The 23,076-nt window shown below is 38.6% G+C and overlaps 1 protein-coding gene across 2 annotated transcripts in view; it reads left to right on the forward strand.

The window, feature by feature from the left end:
- Nucleotides 1–209: 209 nt before the first annotated feature.
- SNX13 (sorting nexin 13) overlaps nucleotides 210–23,076 on the forward strand; it is a 137,823-nt gene continuing 114,956 nt past the window's right edge. The window contains exon 1 of one of the 2 annotated variants that reach the window (XM_079931864.1): nucleotides 210–961. In XM_079931864.1, coding sequence (XP_079787990.1) covers nucleotides 362–961 — 600 coding nt within the window. In that variant the 5' untranslated portion in view covers nucleotides 210–361. The remainder of the gene's footprint in view (nucleotides 962–23,076) is intronic. The other variant, XM_079931865.1, reaches the window with a different exon arrangement.

Genomic DNA, 23,076 nt, shown 5'->3' on the forward strand with positions numbered 1-23,076 from the left:
AAGCCAGTGAAGTTGTACGGACCGCAGTTAAAAAGTAAAATTGGCTTTACATTTTTTAGAGGTCTCTTAGGAAGAGCAAAACCAAGCCCTCATTGTTATACAGGTGCTGGCCAAACACCGAATCAGCGACACTCTGCTACGACCGGGGTAAAGCTGATATGCCTGTATCACTTCTACTACCTGTCGCGCACCCCAGAAGAGAACACGCTGAGGACTGGTAAGGACAAAGGAAAGTTTCTGTCAAAGTTTAGAAGGAAAGAGGGGCTGAGCAGGGAGCACTTTCAGCTCATATTTAAGCCCCAGACAGTGGAGAAAGCCGAACATCCCCCTCCTGCTCTTGGGTCGCCGCGGGGCCGGAGATATGCGAGAGGGAAGTTTTTCTACTGGACATCTGCCGCCTTGTCCCCGAGACGCGCGAGGTCCGCAGCGCCATCCATGGAAGCCTCGGCCTCTGCCCGTCTCGCTGTACCCCAGCGCCGACCGACCCCGGCGTGCGGCGGAGGATCAGCGGCCGCCGCGGACGCGTGCGCGGACTCCCGGGCCGGCATCGCGCTTGGGCCTCTTTGCCCTCCCAGCGGTCCCAGGTCGGCCTCTGCGCCCTGCCCCAGGGCCCTTTCAGCTGGCGCCGATTGGGTCTCCGACCACCCGCCTCCACTTCCCCTCGCGCCGGCGCTATGGCGACGGTCACGAGACGCCGGCTGCCCCTGCGCCCGCCAATGGGAGCGCACGTCGCGGGGAGACGCGGACGTCGCTCTTCCAAGATGGCGGCGCGTCCGTCGAGAGCTGCCGGGCCGGGGGGAAGCCAGCGAAGCCGAGTAAAGCCGCCGCCCGGGAGAGGACTGAAGGAGCTGTTGCCGCCGTTGGCGGCGGCTCAGGCAGTTTTCGCTGCTGCTACGGCTGTTGCCATGCGGCGAGGCTAGGAAGGAGCTCACTTCCCCGGGGTGTAATAATGTTAACAGAGGTAAGCGGCGACGGCGGCCAGTGTTTACCTGTGAGATGGGGAAGGGGCCGGCGCCTGCCGGTCGGATAACTATTTCCGCCGCCTGCGGGCTCGACCCTTGGTAGCGGGCCCCGGGGCCCGAGTAGAGCGGGGATCCTACAAGTGCCCCCTGAAGAGGAGCTGTGCTGACTCAACAGTCCCGCCACCTCCGGCTGCCTGTGCCTCTTCTTTCGCAGTTGCCACTTGCTCGTCGCCCCTGGCACTGGTCTCCCTCCTGCCGTCGCTGTCTCCTAACTCGCCGCTCCCTTCGTGGCGTCCCCTTACACGCTGGTCTGTGGCAGTGTCGGTCTCTCCGCGTTGCTGCTGGTTCCTGTTCCCCTACGGTTTTCTCGAGGTCTCTCTCTTCGCGGGTCTCTGGCCTCCAGGGCCCTCCACCTCCCTCCACCTCCAAGCTCGGTCAGCATCCTGGGTTTGTCACTCGGCCAGACCGGTTTGTTTCCCACCCCCTACCTTGACTGCTTCGTGAAGAGGACCTCTTTTTCTCAGGGGGATACTTCGATAGCCCAGTTACATCACCTCCCTCTCCCACACCCTGTCACCTTTCGCTTAAATCGTAGGAATCTGGAAGTTGAGTTTAGCATCTATCCTCTTGATTTGCTTAAGACTTCCTTGGTACTCTCAGTGGAACAGTTTTTTCCCTTGGTTCTGAAATGGAAGTAGGGCAACTATGACTAGCCAATCAATTTCCCTTTTCTAGTGCTTGATGACCATTGCAAAAAGCAGACTTTTTGAAGAAGTAGAGTTTGCCTTTACTAGCAGTACTTTAAGGGAAAGAACGAAATTGTTGTAAGTAGGTACTTGACCTAAGTTAACAGTTATGTGTTGTGGTGTATGTTAGTGTGGGTGTCATTGAAGATAAATTCTGAAGCTTGTGGATTTGAGGAAATATCTTAGAAGCTATACTCACTTTAAGTCCTGTGAAGCTTCCAATGTCAGCTGTCACGGACTAGTTTGGGCATCTTTGTGGGCTGAACTAAGGATAGCAAACAATTTTAATGGGCAGTGAGAAGTATTCCTACTTGGGCTAACGAGGACATAAAAATGTTTGTAGATGAGTGGCTTTTGTTGTGTAAAAATGTGATAATAAAGGACTTGCCTTTCCAGCCTTATTAACTCTGAGGAACTTCATACTTTGGTATTTGTACTTAATAATCTGCACACAGCCTGGTGTAGGAGGGCCTGGTAAATACTTATTGGTTGATTTTTAACTCATGAACTACTTATTTCTAGTAGTTTGTAGTTCACTTTATATTTCTGAATTCTACAGATTATTTTTTTCATTCCTGTAGTTAATTTTATTCCCATGGTTAATTTTATTCACAGAGATTATGGTATATCATAAGCTCTGTTGTCATTAGCAGTATTAGGTTAAAAAAAAAAGGCAAGTAGCAGAAGTTCTATTTTTACCTTTAGTGTGATATTTTGTTGGGAATAATTAGCCTTATAATAAATTTTCAGTGGTGTTGCTAATGTACATTATTTTATGAGATAATCTTTTGGTTAAATTTGGCTTAGGTTAGCAGCCTTTGAAGAGTTGTACTGCTTTCACATGAACTCAGTGCTTGCTAGTAAAATGAGAGTCTTGATTTGGAAAGGCTGAACTTTCTAAGCTTCTGTATTTTATTTTATTTTATTTTTTGGCTGTGCCACGCGGCTTGCGGGATGTCAATTCCCTGACCAGGGATTGAACCCGGGCCACGGCAGTGAAAGCCGCGGAATACTAACCGCTAGGCCACCAGGGAACTCCCTGAAGCTTCTGTATTTTAAAATAATTTCATCTTTCAGTGAAATATTTTAAACAGTAAGTCAGTGATATTAGTTAGATGTGCTTTATTGCTGTGTGTGTGTGTGTGTGTGTGTGTGTGTGTGTGTGTGTGCGTGCGTGCGTGCGTGCGTGCTGTGCGTAGCTTTTAAGTGGAAGAGCCGGGATTCCAACCTGGGCAGTCTCTGCTGAGTTTATCATTAACCACTACGCTGGATTACCTCTCCAAAGTAAGGCCCACATTAAATGGTACTTGGATCTCATCTGTGGTTGTGAGTAGTCATTTTATAGATGAGAAAACTGAAGCCCAGAGACTTATCCAAGGCCAAACAATTATTCGAAGCAAAGGTAAAACTAGAATCCCATCTCCTGACTCTCAGTATAGAACTCTGACCATTTTCCTCTCTATGGATAGTTTTCAGCTCTCTTGAGAGATTTTATTTTATTTATTTATTTTAATTTATCTTTCTTTTATTTATTTATTTTTGGCTGCATTGGGTCTTCGTTGCTGCGCACAGGCTTTCTCTAGTTGCGGAGAGCGGGGGCTACTCTTTGTTGCGGTGCGCAGGCTTCTCATTGTGGCTTCTGTTGCGGAGCACGGGCTCTAGAGTGCAGGCTCAGTAGTTGTGGCACATGGGCTCAGTAGTTGTGGTTTGCGAGCTCTAGAGCGCAGGCTCAGTAGTTGCGGCGCACGGGCTTAGTTGCTCTGTGGCATGTGGGATCTTCCTGGACCAGGGCTTGAACCCGTGGCCCCTTGCATTGGCAGACGATTCTTAACCACTGCGCCACCAGGGAAGCCCCACCCACTCGTTTTTTTTAAATAGGAGTGAACTTCCACATATCAGACTTAGGATATAGGATGTTTACCTGAGAACTTGTTTCAATTAATCTGAATTTTCACAACATTCAAATATAATGAAATATTTATTAGTGAATTTTCATTACACACACTTTAAAAAGCTACTGGGGTTATTATTTCTGAGCATGTATTATCATAGAGAACTAAAGTTATAGAAGATGTAGGAAAATATACTGAATTTGCACCACTGCTGTGGCATACTCTAGAGATTGTCTGTGCATAAAAACCAGTTACCAGCCTGTTGACACTTGTGCTTTCAAAAATAGTGAATAAAAATCGTACTTATTTAAACTTAGTAGTTGTTTGGGTTGTGTGTAAATGTGGAGCATTAGTAAATGTTACATAAAAATTGTAGTTGTGCTAAGTTATTTCCATCTAGATTTATTGATTTTTTAATATATTAACATTCATTCTTGATTTTGTGGTTAACAAATATGGTACAGATGGGTAAGGCATAAACTGCTGTACTTTTAGAGGTCCCAGGTTAATAATTAAGGGAGTAAAATTTTGTAGTTCAAATAAATTTGGAAGATTTGCCTAACGGAAGTTAAAAAGGACTTCTTATAGCTTTTGATAGGTGATTTGCTGTCAAAGAATGTGTTAGAACTTGTGTCAAATTGCATAGAGACTGTGATGGTTAATTTTGTGTGTCAACTTGATTGGCCTTGGGGTGCCACATTAAACATTATTTCTGGGTACCACCGTGATGGTGCAGCTGGATGAGGATGAGATTAGGATTTGAATTGGTGGGCTTGTTAAAGTAGATTGCTCTCCCCAGTGTGGGTGGGCACCATCCAATCTCTTGAGGGCCTGAGTAGAACAATAGGAAGAAAGAATTTGCCCCTTTTTTTCCTGCATCACTGTTTGAGCTGGGACATTTCATTTCATCTTCTCCTGCCCTTGGACTGGGATTTATACCGTCAGATCCCCAGATTCTCAGGCCTTTGGATTGAATTACACCACTGGCTTTCCTGGCTCTCCAGCTTGCAGACAGCAGATGGTGGGACTTCTCAGCTTCCATAATCTTGTGAGCCAGGCCCTCATAATAAATCTTAAAAAAATTTCCTATTGGTTCTGTTTCTCTGGATAACCCTGACGAATACAGATACTTACAGAGTTTCTTGTATTTCGCTTTGGGAAATCCTGAGATGTGATGAGTTGTGCATTAAGGGAGAGTCTTTGGACTTTCAGAGCTCTTTTTAAAGACACACAGACACACTCTTGCCCATAGTAAGTGCTTAAGAAAAAATTATGACTTGATTTTGTTGGTTAATACATTAGTTAAGAGAAATACTCTTGGGGTGGGTTACTCCTTACGTGACGTGAGCTCTTTCTTTCATTATTAGTTAATGACATTATAAAGGCTACTAACCAGAACAAGAAGCATAGGCCCATTGCTATTCAAAGGATGTTAAGAGGTGGGAAAGAGATTTTATAAGGGAAGAAGGACATTACTGTCTAGAATGAGGCTGGCTTGCCACTCTACATCTTTTGACAAGCCAAGTTGAGTATTGCCAACCATTTCTCAAGAATTCTAAAGGGCCTTTGTTTTATTTTCCTCCCACTGATTCCAGACTTTCAGAGAGCTTATAAATAAACTATATTTGTTTAGTATTTATTTTCATTATATTTTCTTATTCTAGCACGCATATACCGTTTTTTCATCACTTCTGATTATCAACTAGCTAGCTGGTTGACAGAATTGCAAACAAAAGCAAATGTGTGATTTTTTAGTTAAACTCTACAACTTTATATTAGATAAATGTAGGTCTTCCATTTGGCATTTCAGAATATTAAAATAGAGGTTTTAGATTTCTATAACCATCCTTGGGAGTCCTAGGTAGGGAGATACCAGTGTTCAGATGGATTGTTCCAAAGTTTGTTGACCAGTGTTTCATAGAAATTGATAAAAGTTTCTTAACTAGTCCACTGTGTTTAAAAGTTTTGCCTTAATTGCTACAAGTTTATAAAATTACTTTTATTTATTTGAGGAAATACGGAATTAAAGTACAGACGTTTGTAGTTTTAAAGGTACAAGGCATTGGTTTGTGAATCATAAGGCCACTGCAAAGTGTGTGGGTTTACATTTCTGTGTGTAGTAACTACCAGCACATGTATACACTTTTACAGATTATAAAGGGTGCTTTATCTGTTAATTTAATCACGTTATTAGATGTGCTCATGCTTATGTTTAGTGTCATTTCTAGTTTAACTGTGGAATAAAGAGTATTGTCTAGAGTAAAGAGAGAAAAAAAGGGGTATGCGAGGATGTTTGAAGTAGATCGTTTTAGGTGGATCAAGTAAGCTCTGTTAGCTGAGTAATGATGGAAAAGGAGGGAGCATGAGCTTCTGGAAGAGGAAGAAAACAGGTTCTATCATCGTTAAGAGTTTCCAATGCTGGCTACTCACTAATTAGCCATTTGGTGGCAAAGCTAAGTGACTTTATGGCATTCCTGAGTGAGGTTCTCAGGGTATGGTTTTTTAAATTGTGTTTTGAAATTCTGCCGTTTCACAGACCATCAAGTGCTCCCTCAGTTGATGGAACTCTAACATTGACTTTCTGAGTCAAGTTTAATTTTCATATTACAATGCCTTATATATTTGTGAGGAGAGGGAACTTCGAATTAAAGCAAGTGGACAGCTCTGTTTTATCATGTTAAAAAATGGTTGAAACTTGAGTAATAGGTTGAAGTCATGGTGATGCATACTTTGTCTATCAACTACCACAATAGTGAGGCTACACGAATATGACCTATATGTTAGGCATTTCTAAGGATGAGTCTTAACTTCACCACTTATTTATGATGTGACGTTGGGGAAGTTGTTTGAACTTTCTGACCCTTAGTTTCCTTCTTTGTGAAATTGGGATAATAATAGCACCTTCCTAGCTACTCTCACATTGTTATGAAGATCAAATAAAATGATAGGGAGTAAAATTCTTTGTAAACTGTCAATCATTATACAAATATTAGTGGTTAATACATCAGTTTTGTTCTCTATATGTCTTGCACTAATATGAATTCAGGTTCTAGGCTCCATAGCTTTATGGCTCACTAGCTTCTCAGTGGATCCCAGGAGAAAGAGGGTATCCCCTGGCCATTGGTGCAGTTACAGAGAGGCAGGGACTAGACTAAAAGAAGGGAAAGGAAAAAAAATAGACTGAGAGCATGTCTTGCCGAGTAATAATAAGGATAGCTTCTTGTGTGGTTGGTAAATTGATTCCAGAGAATTTCTGAAAGGGCAGTTCCAAAAAATATTTTGAAAAAGGTTACTTATTTGAGGGTTAGTAGTCATTTGTGTATACACAGTGTGAAATATTCGTGGGAAAAGAAATCCTTTATTTTTAATCAACCCTGGTAAATTATTAAAATCCTGGTCGATTCTTAAGAAATAAATTAATAAGTTCTTAATTCTTAATTGTTTAATACAATTTTTATAAGGCTTTGGTTGTAACTTGTACTAATGGAGATTAATTTTTGTGGATCACTTTGTTCACCAAACATAAATACCCCTACTCTGTGGTAGGCACATGCTAAGTTCTGGTGCTGCAGTTGTGTCTGACCTGAAACCTGCCCTCAGAAAATTCACTATCAGAGCTAACTGGTGCCACTTTGGCCATCATTCAGCTGAAGCTTTGAGGTCTTTTGTCAGAATAAAACAAATTACGTAATTAAAAGGTGAAAAATTAAGAGGAATAAAAGGTTGGAGAATGTAATTAAAAGGTAATTACTTGCATTTGCTTTAGTTAACTCCAGGTAAAACTACCAGTTTGGATGACATGGCTGCTCTAAAATGAGCTGCTTCTTACAACTGAAGAGTCAGCCCATTTCTACTGTCTCTCTTCGCTCCAAGCTAATTCACAGTGAGAAGTGGAAAAAAAAACACAAGAGAACAGAGGAGCAAAAAAAAAAAAAAAAAAGTGAATTTGTCTTTTGTTTTGTTTTTATGAAAAGACTCTTTATATCTCCTTAAGAGGTCTACCAGATTTTACTGAAAGACTTAGCTGAATTCCATTACCTTGGTAAAAGTAGTACTTGGTCCCTACCCCATATGTTACATATTCCTGTATGTTACATATTCGTGTAAACTCCTGAATGTGCAGCTTACCATTGTATTCCCAGTGCCTGGAAGAGAGCTTCACGCTTAGTCCTCACTAAATATCTGTCAATAAAAGAATGTTGAATATTCCCTCCAGCAAAATGAAAGTAAAATTGAAAAATTACTAAGACAAAAATCGTCTTTGATAAATTTAAACTATCACATTAATTACCCTTCAAGGACTGGTTATTATCTCTGTCCATTAGGCTTTTTAAAATAGTACACTGTGGTTGAATACTATGTTTGGGATCACAAAACACGCACACAAAAGTTAGACCAAAAAAAAAGGTGAACATTAAGCATTTAGTTAGAATGTAATTCTGTTTTAATTTTTCCTACAGAGAAGAATCTGATTAGATTGATGTTATTTTCATGTAACAAATCATAAATGCAAGAACAACTTGGATTTTATTTTGTGTTTTTACTACTTACTTTTTATGATTTCATTTGTATTCCTGAACTAGATAAACCTAAAGCTTTGTTTATAATAGTACAGTAATGCAGATTTTTGTGGTGCTTTGTTGAGTGTTTCGTGTTTGTATGACCTTTAATGTTGTCTCGAAGTTGCAAGTAAGAGTAAAAATTTAGTCATGAATTTCAAAAAGTTGGACATTTGGGGGGTACGTTTTCTAGGAGGGCAGCTGCTACCACGATCTCTTACCTAAAATACCTCTCAATGTCACTCTTAGAGCATTGTTAGATCATTTCACCCATCTATAATTCCACTGTATATTCAGAAATAATATGTACCAGAAAAGTTCAATAAAATAATTCTGCAGCTGGTTTAATGATCTTTCATTTAGTACCAGAGGCTCATATACAATCATCTGGAATAATTCACCATTGTTAGATTACTGCACTGTTTTCTCCAATTTCCTGAGGGACCTTTTAATTCTGATGCAGCTGTGAAATTCCTACGGTGAATCCTGTTTCGACCTTAGCCCTGCATTATTGGAGAGTCCTTGAATGTTACTCTATTTAAACCTGAATTGGTTTTGCTCTTGGAACCCTGGAGCTATCTTTAGCCTGGCTGTGGTTTGGCAGGTGAGCGAGTCTGTGATTCTTTGTATTGTGACATCTTTTATTTTCAGGCCAGAGTTGTGTGACAACAGGATATGTATGGAGAATGGCTCTTGGATTCACGATCATTTGAGGCTTGGAAGTTATAAAACTGAAGTTGTACAGTTTTAATGGAAGAGTTAAGTCTGAAATAAAATTTCACCTCAGTTTAGTTATTACATAGATTTTGGGAAATAATGGTCTGATTTTAAGATACTATGATATTATGTATTATCTAATGTTTCTCCAAGTCGTAATATTGTACTTTAGAATTTGTTCTTGATTTCTCTTCCTGAGATTATTTGAGGTGGCATTTTTTCTTCCTCAGAACTTTCCTCAGGGTGTTTAATCAGATCACAAATGTTAGTATAACTAGCTCCTTTAATGTCCAGTGTTAATTACTAACGTCATACACTTTTTCTTGAGTACTACCTAAGTGCTCAACACTCAAACCGTTGAAATAGTCTAATCCTGGTAAGAGTTAGCAGAATAAGAGGAAGTGGTCTAGAGGGAGGTTGGCGACAACTTGAAAGGTGGAACACAACAAAGGTACAGAAAAAGAAACTGAAATAATGGACTTTACAAATAGTGGGTGTGTTGATTATATAAAAATTTTAGAAAAATCAATTAGGCTTAAGAATATTTTATAATTTATAAAAGCTCTACCAGTTAATGTCTGATAGCTCAGAATATTCAAACAAATAATAGGCACTAATGCAAAATTTGTAGAACTCCAGAAGTTAGTGAGATTGCCTTTGTACTGGGACTCAGAGTGTTAATCATCTCTATCTCTCTCTTCTCTCTCTCTCCCCCCAACCCTGCCACATATATATCTTCTAATCACAAATTGGACATTCTTAGTTTCTGAAGAAGAGTGTATGCTTTTGGTTAAGAGTGGCCGTTGGTGTCAGATTATTTGGATTTGAATCTGTTTTGTCACTTCAGAGTATTTTGACCTTAGAAAGTTATTAACCTTTTTGAGCCTCAGTTTTTTCATCTGTGTAACTTTTAAATTAATGATACCCTATAGGGTTGTTCTAAGTATTAAGTGAAATAACATGTTAAGTACTGCACACAGTATTTCCCACAATAAAACTCAAGAAATAACTAGATTTTAATTATTATTTCCTCAGAAGTAAATAACAAGTGGTTTATTTTTTATAACTTAGAATGTGTTTGAAGTTGTTTTTTGTATTTTGTCTTTGTTTTATTGAGGAAGTTTTAAAATGTCAAATTAAACAAAGTAATCCCCTTTGATGCAGATGATCTAATTCTTCCCTTTCTCAGTTTTTATTAACTTTCTAAATTATGTATTGCACTAAGAGCTAGATCTAGACTAAATATCAGGAGGAAATCAAGAGAGGTGACACTTATATACTGTGGTCATAACTAGAACTTTTGACTGAACAATAATTTCTTCTGCCCACTAAAGGTTTTACAATAGATGAAGTGAAAGGGAAAAGTTGTAGTATAATCTCACATGCTTTAAAAAGATGCCGGTGTTGTGTAGTTTTCTGCTATGGGAAGTACTAAGGTTCTTGTCAATTTGATAAAGTTCTATGTAAAGTAGCTCAGAATTTATTTAAGCTTTTCTCTTGAATTGTTCCTTTTTATAGGGAATAGAAAGATGAGAAATGTTAAAATACTTTGTTTAAAAAAATTATGTAGTTAGCTTGATTGGTATTAGTATACTGTGTAGTAGGTTAAGAAAAAGACTTAGGGCTAAGTTATTACAAATAAGATTTGTACTTATACATCTAAATATGGGTATTAAGAATGTAAATTCAGTTCCTTTATTCAGGAGCTGCTTATCTGCATTCATGTAATAGTACAATACATTGTTATATTCAAAGAATGGAGTGTTGGGCTTCCCTGGTGGCGCAGTGGTTGAGAGTCTGCCTGCCAATGCAGGGGACGCGGGTTCGTGCCCCGGTCCGGGAAGATCCCACATGCTGGGGAGCGGCTGGGCCTGTGAGCCATGGCCACTGAGCCTGCGAGTCCGGAGCCTGTGCTCCGCGACGGGAGAGGCCACAACAGTGAGAGGCCCGCGTACCGCAAAAAAAAAAAAAAAAAAAGAGTGGAGTGTTCATGTGATAATAACATTTTAGTTAGCTGAAGATTATACCATCAAGGTCCTTTGTGGGTGAATCTGTGTCTGTCTCTATTTTCCTTACTATACTTATTTTTTCCCCCTTGTCGCTGTTGCTTTGTGGATGTGTTGATTTTTTCCCTCACCTCTTTTATTATTCTCCTCTATGTCTGTAGGCGTGCTTGCTTTCTCAGTTTTTTCCCCTAACCTTCACCCTTTCCTTCCCCCACCTCCAGCAAATTAAAGAGGCCACAATAATTTAACTTTTATTTTTTAAGTTATACTCCACTTATGGGTTTAAAAATACTTTCCATTGCTTAAAAATTTAAAAGGCGAATGTATACAACAATTTGTATATATTTTTAAATAATACAGTTCAGTATAATTTCGTTTTGTGATTGTATACCTCTTGTCTGAATTTATATTGATTAAAAAGCCTCATAATCTCTGAGTTAACAGAGAACAATGTTCAGCTTTATTTTTTATTGTGAATTAAGAGCATCTTGTAGTACTTTCAGGGTCATTGTTTTGATGTGGAGTTGTTACTGTACAGCCTTCAGGAACATGAAGGAAATTTGTTTGAACCTGTACCAAGTCTAGAATATACCTTGAAAGTTATCTGAATACTAATACCTACAAAATCTACACCAGATTCTTAAGGGGTACCAAGGACTAAGATATTAGTGTCAGTTTAGTTACTTCAGGTTTTTCTGATAAATTGAATTTTTTTTTTTTTTTTTTCTTTGTGGTACGCGGGCCTCTCACTGTTGTGGCCTCTCCCATTGCGGAGCACAGGCTCCGGACACGCAGGCTCAGCGGCCATGGCTCACGGGCCCAGCCGCTCCGCGGCACGTGGGATCTTACGGACCCGGGCACGAACCCTCGTCCCCTGCATTCGCAGGTGGACTCTCAACCACTGCACCACCAGGGAAGCCCAATAAATTGAATTTTTAAATCTTAATAAATCACTTTTATTTGATTCCTTAGATATATGTGCAGAATTTTGCCCATCCCCCTCCATATCCTTTTTTTTTAAAAAAGTCTACTTAAGAGTCGGTGTAAAATAATGGTTCAGGACATGCTTGAATTTTATTTTTTTTATTTTTTTTATTTTTTGGTATGCGGGCCTCTCACTGTTGCGGCTTCTCCTGTTGCGGAGCACAGGCTCTGGACGCACAGGCTCAGCAGCCATGGCTCACGGGCCCAGCCGCTCCGCGGCATGTGGGATCTTCCCAGACCGGGGCTCGAACCCGCATCCCCTGCATTGGCAGGCGGACTCTCAACCACTGCGCCACCAGGGAAGCCCTATTTTTTTTATTTTTAAAATTTATTTATTTATTTTTGTCTGCGTTGGGTTTTTGTTGCTGTGCATGGGCTTTCTCTAGTTGTGGCAAGTGGGGGCTGCTCTTCATTGCGGTGTGCGGGTTTCTCATTGTGGTGGCTTCTCTTGTTGCAGAGCACGGGCTCTAGGCGCGTGGGCTTCAGTAGCTGTGGCACTTGGGCTCAGTAGTTGTGGCTCGCAGACTCTAGAGCTCAGGCTCAGTAGTTGTGGCGCATGGGCTTAGTTGCTCCATGGCATGTGGGATCTTCCCGGACCAGGGCTTGAACCCATGTCCCCTGCACTGACAGGTGGACTCTTAATCACTGTGCCACCAGGGAAGCCCCATGCTTAAATTTTAAACCAAGTTCAGTTCATGGTCCACTTCTGTGACTTAGCTGTTTCCTCATCTATAGAATAGAGTTAGTAATATAACTTATGTCATAGAGTTGTGAGAATTAGAAATCTATATAAAGTGGTTAGCAAAGCACTAAACAGTTAATACTAACACTTAATACATCATGGCTCCTGCTGTTTCAGAGGATGCTCCTTTTCATAAGAAGAAAGGGAGAGGTAGGAGATTGGTGACAGTTCAGTGCTAGGCTGTGCTTTGAACATTTAACCCTGTTTACTGTAGTTTCCCCCTGTATTATATATTATGGGGAAAAGCAGAAGTTGAATTGTCAATATTGGGACTATTATTCTTGTATTGTTACAGTCTTATATGAATGAGGTGAAGGGGGGCCACTTATGAATATGGCCTGTTTTATCTTGCATTGCACTATTTAACTGCCGTAATAAAAGTTTTGTGTGCTGTAGTAGAGAACACTTTGGTAAATAACAGTCTTCTAATGTATAAACTAAATTCATTCTTTCTGATTCACTTTTGTAAAAGGAGCTTAAGGTGAATTGCTGTGTGACTGAGTTTATTTTTCAGTATGAGGTAATGATAGAGAATGACCTTGGTGTTTGAAGATTTTTTTTTAAATTATTTTTGGCTGCATTGGGTCTTCCTTGTTGCACGTGGACTTTCTCTAGTTGCATAGAGTGGGGACTACTCTTAGCTGTGGTGCGTGGGCTTCTCATTACGGTGGCTTCTCTTGTTGCAGAGCACGGGCTCTAGGCGTGCGGGCTTCAGTAGCTGTGGCACGTGGGCTCAGTAGTTGTGGCTCGTGGGCTGAGCGCAGGTTCAGTAGTTGTGGTGCACAGGCTTAGTTGCTCCGTGGCATGTGAGTTCTTCCTGGACCAGGGCTCGAACCCATGTCCCCTGCATTGGCAGGCGGATTCTTAACCACTGCGCCACCAGGGAAGCCCCTGAAGATCTTTATGTACTTACTGTAATGTGGCTCAAATAGAGTGGGTAGGCTGTAGACAAATTACTGGGTTAGAAATGCCAAGTGCAATACTGTATTATATCAAAATAATAGATTTTATTTTAGTAGTATTAAAGTGACAGAATCTAAAGAGAACAAGATATTTATGGAACAGGAGGAGAATTATTGAGAAACCTGGGCATTCAACATTTTAATTTCCTTTTGATGTTTTCTTTCTGGCCTTGAAAAATATAGTGGAATAAAGCTTCCTTCCTCACTAAAATATTCCCGTAGTAGTTTCAAGAAATGTAATGAATTAGAACTCTGTTATTCAGAAAAAGAGCTTTTTAAAGGAATGATTTAAGTGTAATTTAAAAAATAATTTTTTGTTATTAAATGTCTTAGAAGAAATACAAGTTTTAGTGTGTTTAATTATTTCTAAGAATATGATTAGAATTACAAGCAACATAATTTTCAGCCGTTTCAAAATTCTCACAAACTGTTGGTGGAAATCTAGTTTTTCTTTTCTTTATCCATATACATTGACCTAGGTACAGGAATAACATAACCTGTATTATCCCTCACAGGCATGTGGGATCTTCCTGGACCAGGGCTCGAACCCGTGTCCCCTGCATTGGCAGGCCGATTCTTAACCACTGCACCACCAGGGAAGTCCCTCCTCCTCTTTCTCATCCTCTTTCTCCTCTTCACTGTTGTGGATGATTATCTTGTGCATTAGGATGCTGTGTAGGATGCACACAGCAAAATCCTTAGCGTCTGTGATACCCACCCCCCATTTTGATAACCGAAAATGTCTCCATACATTGCTAAATGTTTCCTGGGGAAATAATTGCCCTTGGCTGAGAACCACTGCAGTAAAGATAGTGCCTTTTCTGCACTTTATCTCTTTAGATACTTATTTCTAGAATTGTTTTTATCTCGAATCTGTTTTGTTCCATTGATCTGTGTGTCTGGACTTTAGCCTCTTTTGCTTATTTATTTTACTTCTCTTTGTTGTTTAGTAAGTAGTAATTTAAAAAACAGCTTTATTGACATGTAATTTATATACCATTCATGAATACAGTTCAGTGGCTCTTAGTATGTTCACAGAGTTGTGCATCTGTTGCCACAGTAAGTTGTAGAACTCATTACCCTCAAACAGAAAAACCCTTACCCTTTAGCTGTCACTCCCAAATCTTCCCTGCTTTGAGCCCCAGGCTATCATCACAAGTCTGTCTCTATGGATTTGCCTGTTACAGACACTTTATATAAATGGAATCATACAGTGTGTGGTCTTTGTGACTGGCTTCTTGCACTTAACATGTTTTCAAGTTTCATATATATTGTAGCATGCATCAGTATTTCAAATTTCTTTTTATTGCCTAGTAATCCATTGTATAGAAACACCACATTTTGTGTATTCTTTCATTTATTGATGGATATTGGGTTATTTTCACTTTAGGGCTATTATCAATAATGCTGCTATGAACACTTTTTTGTATGGACATGTTTTCATTTCTCTAGGGTATATACTAAGGATGGAACTGCTGAATCATATGGTAACTCTATGTTTAACCTTTTGAGGAACTGTAAATTGTTTTCAGAAGTACTGCACTATTTTTATTCCCACCAGCAATATAGGAGGCTTCTAATTTCTCTGCATCCTCAAGAATATTTGTTATAATCTGTCTTTTTGATTATAGCCATCCGGTGGGTGAGAAGTGATATCTTGTAGTGTATTTGATTCGCATTTCCCTAATGTCTAATAATGTTGAACATTTTTTCATATGCTTTTTATGACCACTTATATTATCTTCTTTGGAGAAATGTGTACTCAAATCTTGTGCTCATTTTAAAATTAGATTATTTATTTCTTAGTTTTTATTTAATTTATTTTTATATACTTTTGGCTGTGTTGGGTCTTTGTTGCTGTGCGCAGGCTTTCTCTCTTTGCAGTGAGCGGGGGCTACTCTTCGTTGTGGTTCGCGGGTTTCTCATCGTGGTGGCTTCTTTTGTTGCGGAGCATGGGCTCTAGGCGCGTGGGCTTCTGTAATTGCAGCACACGGGCTCAGTAGTTGTGGTGCGCGGGCTCAGTAGTTGTGACGCACAGGCTTAGCTGCTCTGCAGCATGTGGGATCCTCCCATACCAGGGATCGAACCTGTGTTCCCTGCGTTGGCAGGCGGACTCCCAACTACTGCGCCATCAGGGAAGTCCTTCTTAGTTTTAACAGTTCTTTGTATATTCCAGGTAGAAGTTCATTATTAGGTATATGATTTACAAATATTTTTTCTCATTCTGTGGGTTGGCTTTTCATTTTCTTGAGGGTATCATTTGCAGCACAGCATTTAAAAATTTTGACATAGTCCAATTTATTTTTCTTTTGTTGACTGTGTTTTTTGTGTCAAAAATATTTAAATTTTGTAATATATTTTCTGTAATTAGCTTCAGGAAATGGTATCAAGGATCACATAAACAAGACAAACTAAATACATAAAAATAGAGCAGAAATTAAGCCATTATAGTTTTCCCCAACTTGAATTTTGAAAAAATAATTTTTTTCTTAAATTTTATTATCATATTTAGATGTGTGTGTGTGTGTTGATAGAAGACTTTACTGAGAATTTGAGGGTGATGAGGCATTTGGTTTACATTGTAGCAGTGCTAGGTAATTAAAAACCACTCTGCTCTGTAGTGGAGTAGCTAGCTACAGTAACCTAAAATTTTGCAGTGTTCCAATCCTCAGTTGCCATGCTTTGAGTGTTTTCATGGTTAACCGCACCCCCTAGAGGAGGAGGAATCCTCCAAAAGCAGAGACTATTTATTTCTAGTCCTGCCCTCTCTGTCTGTAATAATCTGTTTACCTTCTCCTGAATTCCTGGCTCTATTATTTCATGATTATTGGTGTGCTTATCCATTACTTTTTCTCCTAGCACATTCTGAGTCTCTGGGTCTTGACTTTGCAGATCCCTAACTAGGCCGGCTTATTCTTTCAGCAACACTACATGTCCAGGAATCACAGCTCGGTCTTGATATTCTTGAGGATCATCTCTGATTATGGTCCCGCTGCCTCTTCATAGTCACTTGCAGCGATGTGTCTGCTCTCATCATCTCCACCTTCTTTTATACTTATTAACGTTTTAAAAATTTTATTTACTACCTAATTAAACTTTGACAATATACAAATACATATCTGTTTTTTAAGATTTTCCAGTTCATTTTAAAGGTTATGTGTGTTAAGCTATTCCCTCGTTATTACCATAATTTGACCAATTGTTTTGTGTCGCTTTCTCAAACAAGATGTTAGTTTCATGTTTTTCACTTGCTGGAGTACAGATTTTATGACAGCCTTTTTGATCATTGCTTGATAGAAATAAACATCCATAATAGTGTATTCATGTAAACATTTTAAATGACTGTTAATTGAATGTAAATAAAATGAGTTAAGGATATGGTGTGTCTTTTGTAGGAAAAGTGGTATGTGTAATCTAAAAAGAATAAAGTATTATTTGCAATATATATTTTTTAAAAAGTTCATGCTGCTTGAAGAGTAAACCAGTGCAGAAGTGTATTTAGTAAGAAGTGAAAGTATTTGCTTTTTCTGTTTTAAAAGCAGTCTGGGTACATACTTCTATACCTTTCTTTATATTTAATACACGAGAGAAAATTTTCATTAAGTTACAAAAATTACTCTTAAAAGTGGTGCTGTAAGTTATCTTTTCCCACTTTTATAAGTTTCTCAAGTGTTTATCTAATTTTTCCAGTAGTGTTTATTGTTACACTTTATACTCCTGTCTTCTCCCCTTCCCTCTGCCATATAGATAGGTGCTCACTGAATTGATTTGACACAGAAACAAAGGGCAAGTGAAATTGAAGTATTAAGATGCCAATTAATGATAAGAAAGGAAGGTAATCTGGTGAAGATTATCACTAGGAAAAAATATTGATGTGTATATCACATTGATTTAGATGATTACTGAGAAGATCTGTGGATTCGATATATACTTATTCAGAGTATACTGGATGTGCCAGATGTTATACTTGTCAACAGGAATACATCAATGAATAAAGCATATACATTTTATGATCTCATGAGACTTAGGTATATGGTATATACAGGAAAATAAATAGACAGTGCCAACGTAATGTGATAAATGAAGATATTGACAAGAGAGTGGTTGAAATGGTGAACTGTGGAGTCCAGTCTAGATAGGGAAGTGAATGCAGAAGTGGGCTAAGTAAGGAGAAAGTAGAATTAAGTGTCTGCAATTCCGAATGATAACGAAAAATAGATGCAGTAGGTTTAACTAATTTAGAACTGGAAGATTGTGATCAGAGAGTAAGATAGTTAATTTTCACATTTCCCATTCAGAGAAGACAGGGTGATGAAGTCTGGAGTGTGGTCTTAAAGTGGCTAAAATGGACTTGCAGTGAATGTCGGTGGAGGTGAAATGCTTATGATGTTAAAAGTAGAGTGTTGGGAGTTCCCTGTTGGTCTCGTGGTTAGGATTGGGCGCTTTCACTGCTGTGGCCCGGGTTCAATTCCTTGTTGGGGAACTGAGATCCCACAAGCTGCACGGCGTGGCCAAAAAAAAGAAAGAAAAAGAATGTTGGGTGGATGCATGTTGAAATAATTCAAGGTTATGTCGTACTTAGGACAGAAGCATGTCAAGAGTTTTGAGTGAATGATTAGTAGTGCCCTGGGGAGCAGTGGTTTGCACCTGTGACTGCATTTTGGAATCACCTGGGGAACTTTATAAACTACTAATGCTCTTACCCTAACTTTGCTGCACATTGGAAATTCTAATGGCTAGCTCCCATCCTCAGCTATTCAGATTTAATTTGTATGGGGTGTAACCTGGGCAGTGGGGCTTTAAAATGCCCCTGGGAATTCTAATGTGCAGCAATTGCACAGTGGCAGGGTTTTGGTTTTTTTGTTTTTTGCTTTTTACGGGAAACTGGCTGGGAGTTATGGTTAGGAACATGACCCTGCATCATGAAGTTGGAGTACATGATAAATGAAAGAATAAGCAACCTTTGAGAGTGAGGCAGGAGAAGCAGCTTTTACTTAAAGCAAACAGTGAAATTGTTGATGATATAGATCCGTTTACTTTTACCCTGGAGCAGAGTAAACCTAGAGGGAGGTTTTGGGAGGAAGGTAAGCAGTGGGAGGTTGGATAAAGGAGGAAAAAACAAGAACAGTACAGTGGTTAGAGTCCAGGAGAGGACTGATAACTGTAATAAATTTATCTTTTGGTAGTGACCAAAGATAACAGGGCATAGTGGGTTCATAATGAATCTGGAAAATACATTCTGCAGTCCCATGGTGGATGAAAGTTGGGAATTGGATGAGTGGCTCTCAGGAGTCAGCTTAAGACCTGGGGTTGAACTTAGTAGGAAGTCCTAGCTTTGTATTCTTCTCTTTGTTAAGGGGTTTGGATTGGTTGCATAAGATCCATGGAGAGGCCCAGAGTTTCATGCTGCTGTTCCACAGGCTCCTAGGTGAGTGGTTAGGGGCCTGGTCTCTTTTGTCCGGACACTGGCAGGAGGAGGCTGTGGAGTGTCAAGGCTTGGTTAGGTCTGCAGAGCATAGCTCTGCTCACTCGAGCGTGCTTGCTTGTGTGAGTTTGACACTTTGCTGTACCTAACAATGGCAAAGCCTTTGCTGTTTCTTTACTTTTACACTTGATGCTTTTCAGGAACAATTTTAATTGCCCAATTCCAGATTTTTTTCAACATTGAAGAAATGGTATAGACTTAGAAACAGTGAAAAGGGACCTTGTATATTATTTATGCAAACTTCCCTTATTTATACGTTGGAATTTTATGCATAGAGAATTGAAGTCAGTTTCACAAAGAAACCATTCACCCTAAAGTATAAACTATATATGAGACTAGAAATTTATAATTGTTACACTGATTCAAATTTGTTGTCAGAATAAACTGGTTTACTGCAACTCATTTGATTAATTTGACATGTAACTTGATTTTTTTGCATTGTTAAACTTGGAAGATGAGAACATCAGATATCACTGTCAGTGGAGTGCAGAAAATTTATATTTCTTTTAAATTAAAGGAAGTGTTTTAAAGTATAATACTTGCAGAGTTCAAGAGCTACCCTAGTTATGCAAATGAACTGTGGAATTACTTTTGAATGATGAGTTCATTCAAAAACATTATGAAAAATTGTTAATAGATTTTTGGTCAGAATAGGGTAAGTAGTAAAGTAGTAAATTTGGTAATAGCCTGATGTAGAAATAAGAAAATTGTATGCTTAGTGGAAAATATACTTTTGCATAATTACAGTATATCATGTCAACTAGTAATTTAAACCCATATGCCCTTACTGAGCAAAATATATGTCCATGATTAAAGCTTTTGTACTTTTTTTTTTTTTTTTTTTGTGGTACACAGGCCTCTCACTGTTGTGGCCTCTCCCGCTGTGGAGCACAGGCTCTGGACGCGCAGGCTCAGTGGCCATGGCTCACGGGCCCAGCTGCTTCGCGGCATGTGGGATCTTCCCGGACTGGGGCACGAACCCTTGTCCCCTGCATCGGCAGGTGGCCTCTCAACCACTGTGCCACCAGGGAAGCCCAAAGCTTTTGTACTTTTTAAAAGTAGATGATTTTGTATACAGTGACTTTATTTCACGTGTGTTTGAATTATGAAAGTAAAAGTAACTTTTTGAGGTTGTGACACCAAGCATATGATACCTATGATGGGTCATAGGGATTTAGGTTACATCAAAAGGATGCTTTTAACGCTGGGTTGTGACATGTATTTTTTTATATGTATCTTTTGTATTCATAGTTTTCAGATGTGCTTATTAGCAAGATGAAAACTGAGGAGCAATTATGCTAAATGGTGCTTGATTTCCTTTTCTCTTTTTGGATTGCATTCATTGATTTACCTATGTTTAGGTGGGTATGAATGGTTCTCATTTTTCTAAAAGTCAGTTGATATTTATTAAAAAACTCTGCACAGCTAGTCAGTTGTCTCAGTCATTTGTGGGGACATTTCATAGTTTAGTTTTGCCAATACAGATTTAGACTATTCATAGGAATGTTAATAAGATTTTTCTTTGGCTGTGGCAGCTGACATCATTTGGCTTAAATTTTCTAGGCCAAAATTATTTCTGCTCTACTGTATGGTGGTAAATTCTGATAACTCAGCTGAACATTTATTGTGTTAGAGTATATATCCAAAGCTGCTTCCTGAGGAAAATTTTGGCTTGCTTATGTGGCTTTAGTCTGCTAACTTGTAGAAGTAGCGTTGTGAGAACACTAGTTAGGCTCTTTAATTTTTATGGTTTACCTTATTTTTAGGTGTATATAGATTAACTCTAAATCGGAATATAGACTACCCACTTTCAGTGACCGCAGATTATATGATTCTCAGCACCTCTCAAAGCCTGAAAGAATTGATATTAGGGGAAAATGCCTGAGAGTTATTTAATCCAGTCTTTCTTTTAGATTCTCAAATTTCATCTATTTGTTTATTTATAATTGTGGTTAAATTCTCTAATTTGTATCCTTGGATATAGCTTGACTACTAGAAAATTACAATCTTAGAACACATTAGTTTTACTTCTTGCAGAGTTGCCTTCATTGACGTGCCTTTTAATGTTTATGTCCACTTTCTTTAAAGTCATTAGGAGAAGCAATTTTGTTAAACTTTCTAATGACTTTCCTGTAAAACTTGCTGAGAACATAAACCAGTACTTCATGCTTTGTTTTTCAGATATATTCCTATATGATACAATTCTTTAAAAATTCAGAGCTGCAGATATAGAGCATCAGTTAATGAGAGGAAGCTTGGATATCATCTGTTCCCAACGCGTTTACAGATGAAGAATTGAGGCTCAGAGAGGTCAGCTATAAGTGGTTGGCCTACAACCTGGGTGTAGAAATTGTGTCTTCTAACAGCTGACCCAGTTTTTTTTAAGTTTTCAAAACATTGAGGTGAAATTGACATAACATAAAGTTACCGTTTTATAAGTGAACAATTTATTGGCATTTAGTACAATCACAATGTTGTGTAGCCACCACCTGTATATAGTTTCAGAACATTTTAATCACCCCGAATTACACTTGCTCCCCATTTTATTCTCGTCCCAGCCGTTGACAGCCACCTTTCTGCATTCTGTCTCTATGAATTTATCTTTTCTGTGTATTTCATATAAATGGAATCATACAGTATTTGACCATTTGTGCCTAGCTTCTTTCACTTAGCATAATGTGCTATCCGTGTTGTAGCATATATCAGTACTGCCTCATTCCTTTTTATGATTGTATAATAAATACTCTATTGTAAGTGGAGACCACAATTTGTTTATCCATTCATTCATTAGTGGACATTTGGGCTATTTTTATCTTTTGGCTATTGTGAATAGTGCTGCTGTGAACATGTATGTATATGTATTTGAGTTTTTAGGCTTTTTGGATATATACCTAGGAGTGAAATTTCTTGGTCATATGGTAATTGTATGTTTAAATTTTTGATTAACTGTCAAACCATTTTACATGGTGGCTGTACCATTTTACATAACCCCAGTTTTGTTTGTTTATTTGTTTCCCTTCTACTCTCCTATGTAAGATCATGGTGACTTGAAAAAGAAAATGAGCCAAAGATCAGTTTTTTGTTGTTGTTGTTTTTTTAGGATATCAACTCTTATTTAGTACATTTTATACAGTAGATTTTTCAAACGGGTTTGTTTATCTTTGTTCCAGTGGTTTATTTGTTTATTGAATATGATTTTGCTTTGTTCATGTCATTCAAACTGAAGTGAAGTTGTGCTCCTTCATTTCTTTTCTCTCACTCTATTTATGTTCATAGAACCCAGAGAACGGTTTTAGAGGTCTAAGTAAATGTAAATCTCCCTACTGTGCAAGATAAAATGAAAATAATGAAAAAGAAAAAATAGGGGGAAACAGTAACACAAATAGTCTTGGGAACCTTCAAGAAGTTATTTTTAGGTTTCAACTGACTTTAGTGCAGGTCACATTTCTTTGTCTTCTACTTTTGCCAAGGGTTTGGGAATTGTTTTTTGAGTCTCTTTACATTTGGGGGCCATCCTATCACTGTAACATCTTTATGAAAATAGTGCCTTGTATTATACTTGATAAATGGATACTGTAGAAAATTTAAAGTAAATGGTTTAAGATAGGTTAAATAGTCATCAGATATCTGAGGTTTTTTAGATAAGGCTAATTTTGATTTAGTTTGGACTAAATAATGACCTTCTGACATTACTGAAGTCTGCCTATTTCTTTCAATATTTCATTTTTTAATTTGTTTTTTATCATAAAATGACCCTCACTAAATTATGTTTGCCAAGAAAGAAAAAAATGTTAAGAAGCTAATGTCAGCTCTGGAAGATCTAATTGAGTTCTTCTGTTAACAGAGAAAACAGTATAAACTTACATCTTTAGTACTGAGGAAAGAATCTGAAGGTCATTATTTTTATTTCTTTAGTTTTAGAAGATAGAGACCTACTAAAAGGTACATAGAATGCATTTAGCTTTTTGAAAAGTGTTAGGTATGGTAGACTTTTTTTTTTTTTTTTTTAAGGATGTAAGGC

This window comes from Stenella coeruleoalba, assembly GCF_951394435.1.
Source record: "Stenella coeruleoalba genome assembly, chromosome: 9".
Taxonomy (NCBI): Eukaryota; Metazoa; Chordata; class Mammalia; order Artiodactyla; family Delphinidae; genus Stenella; species Stenella coeruleoalba.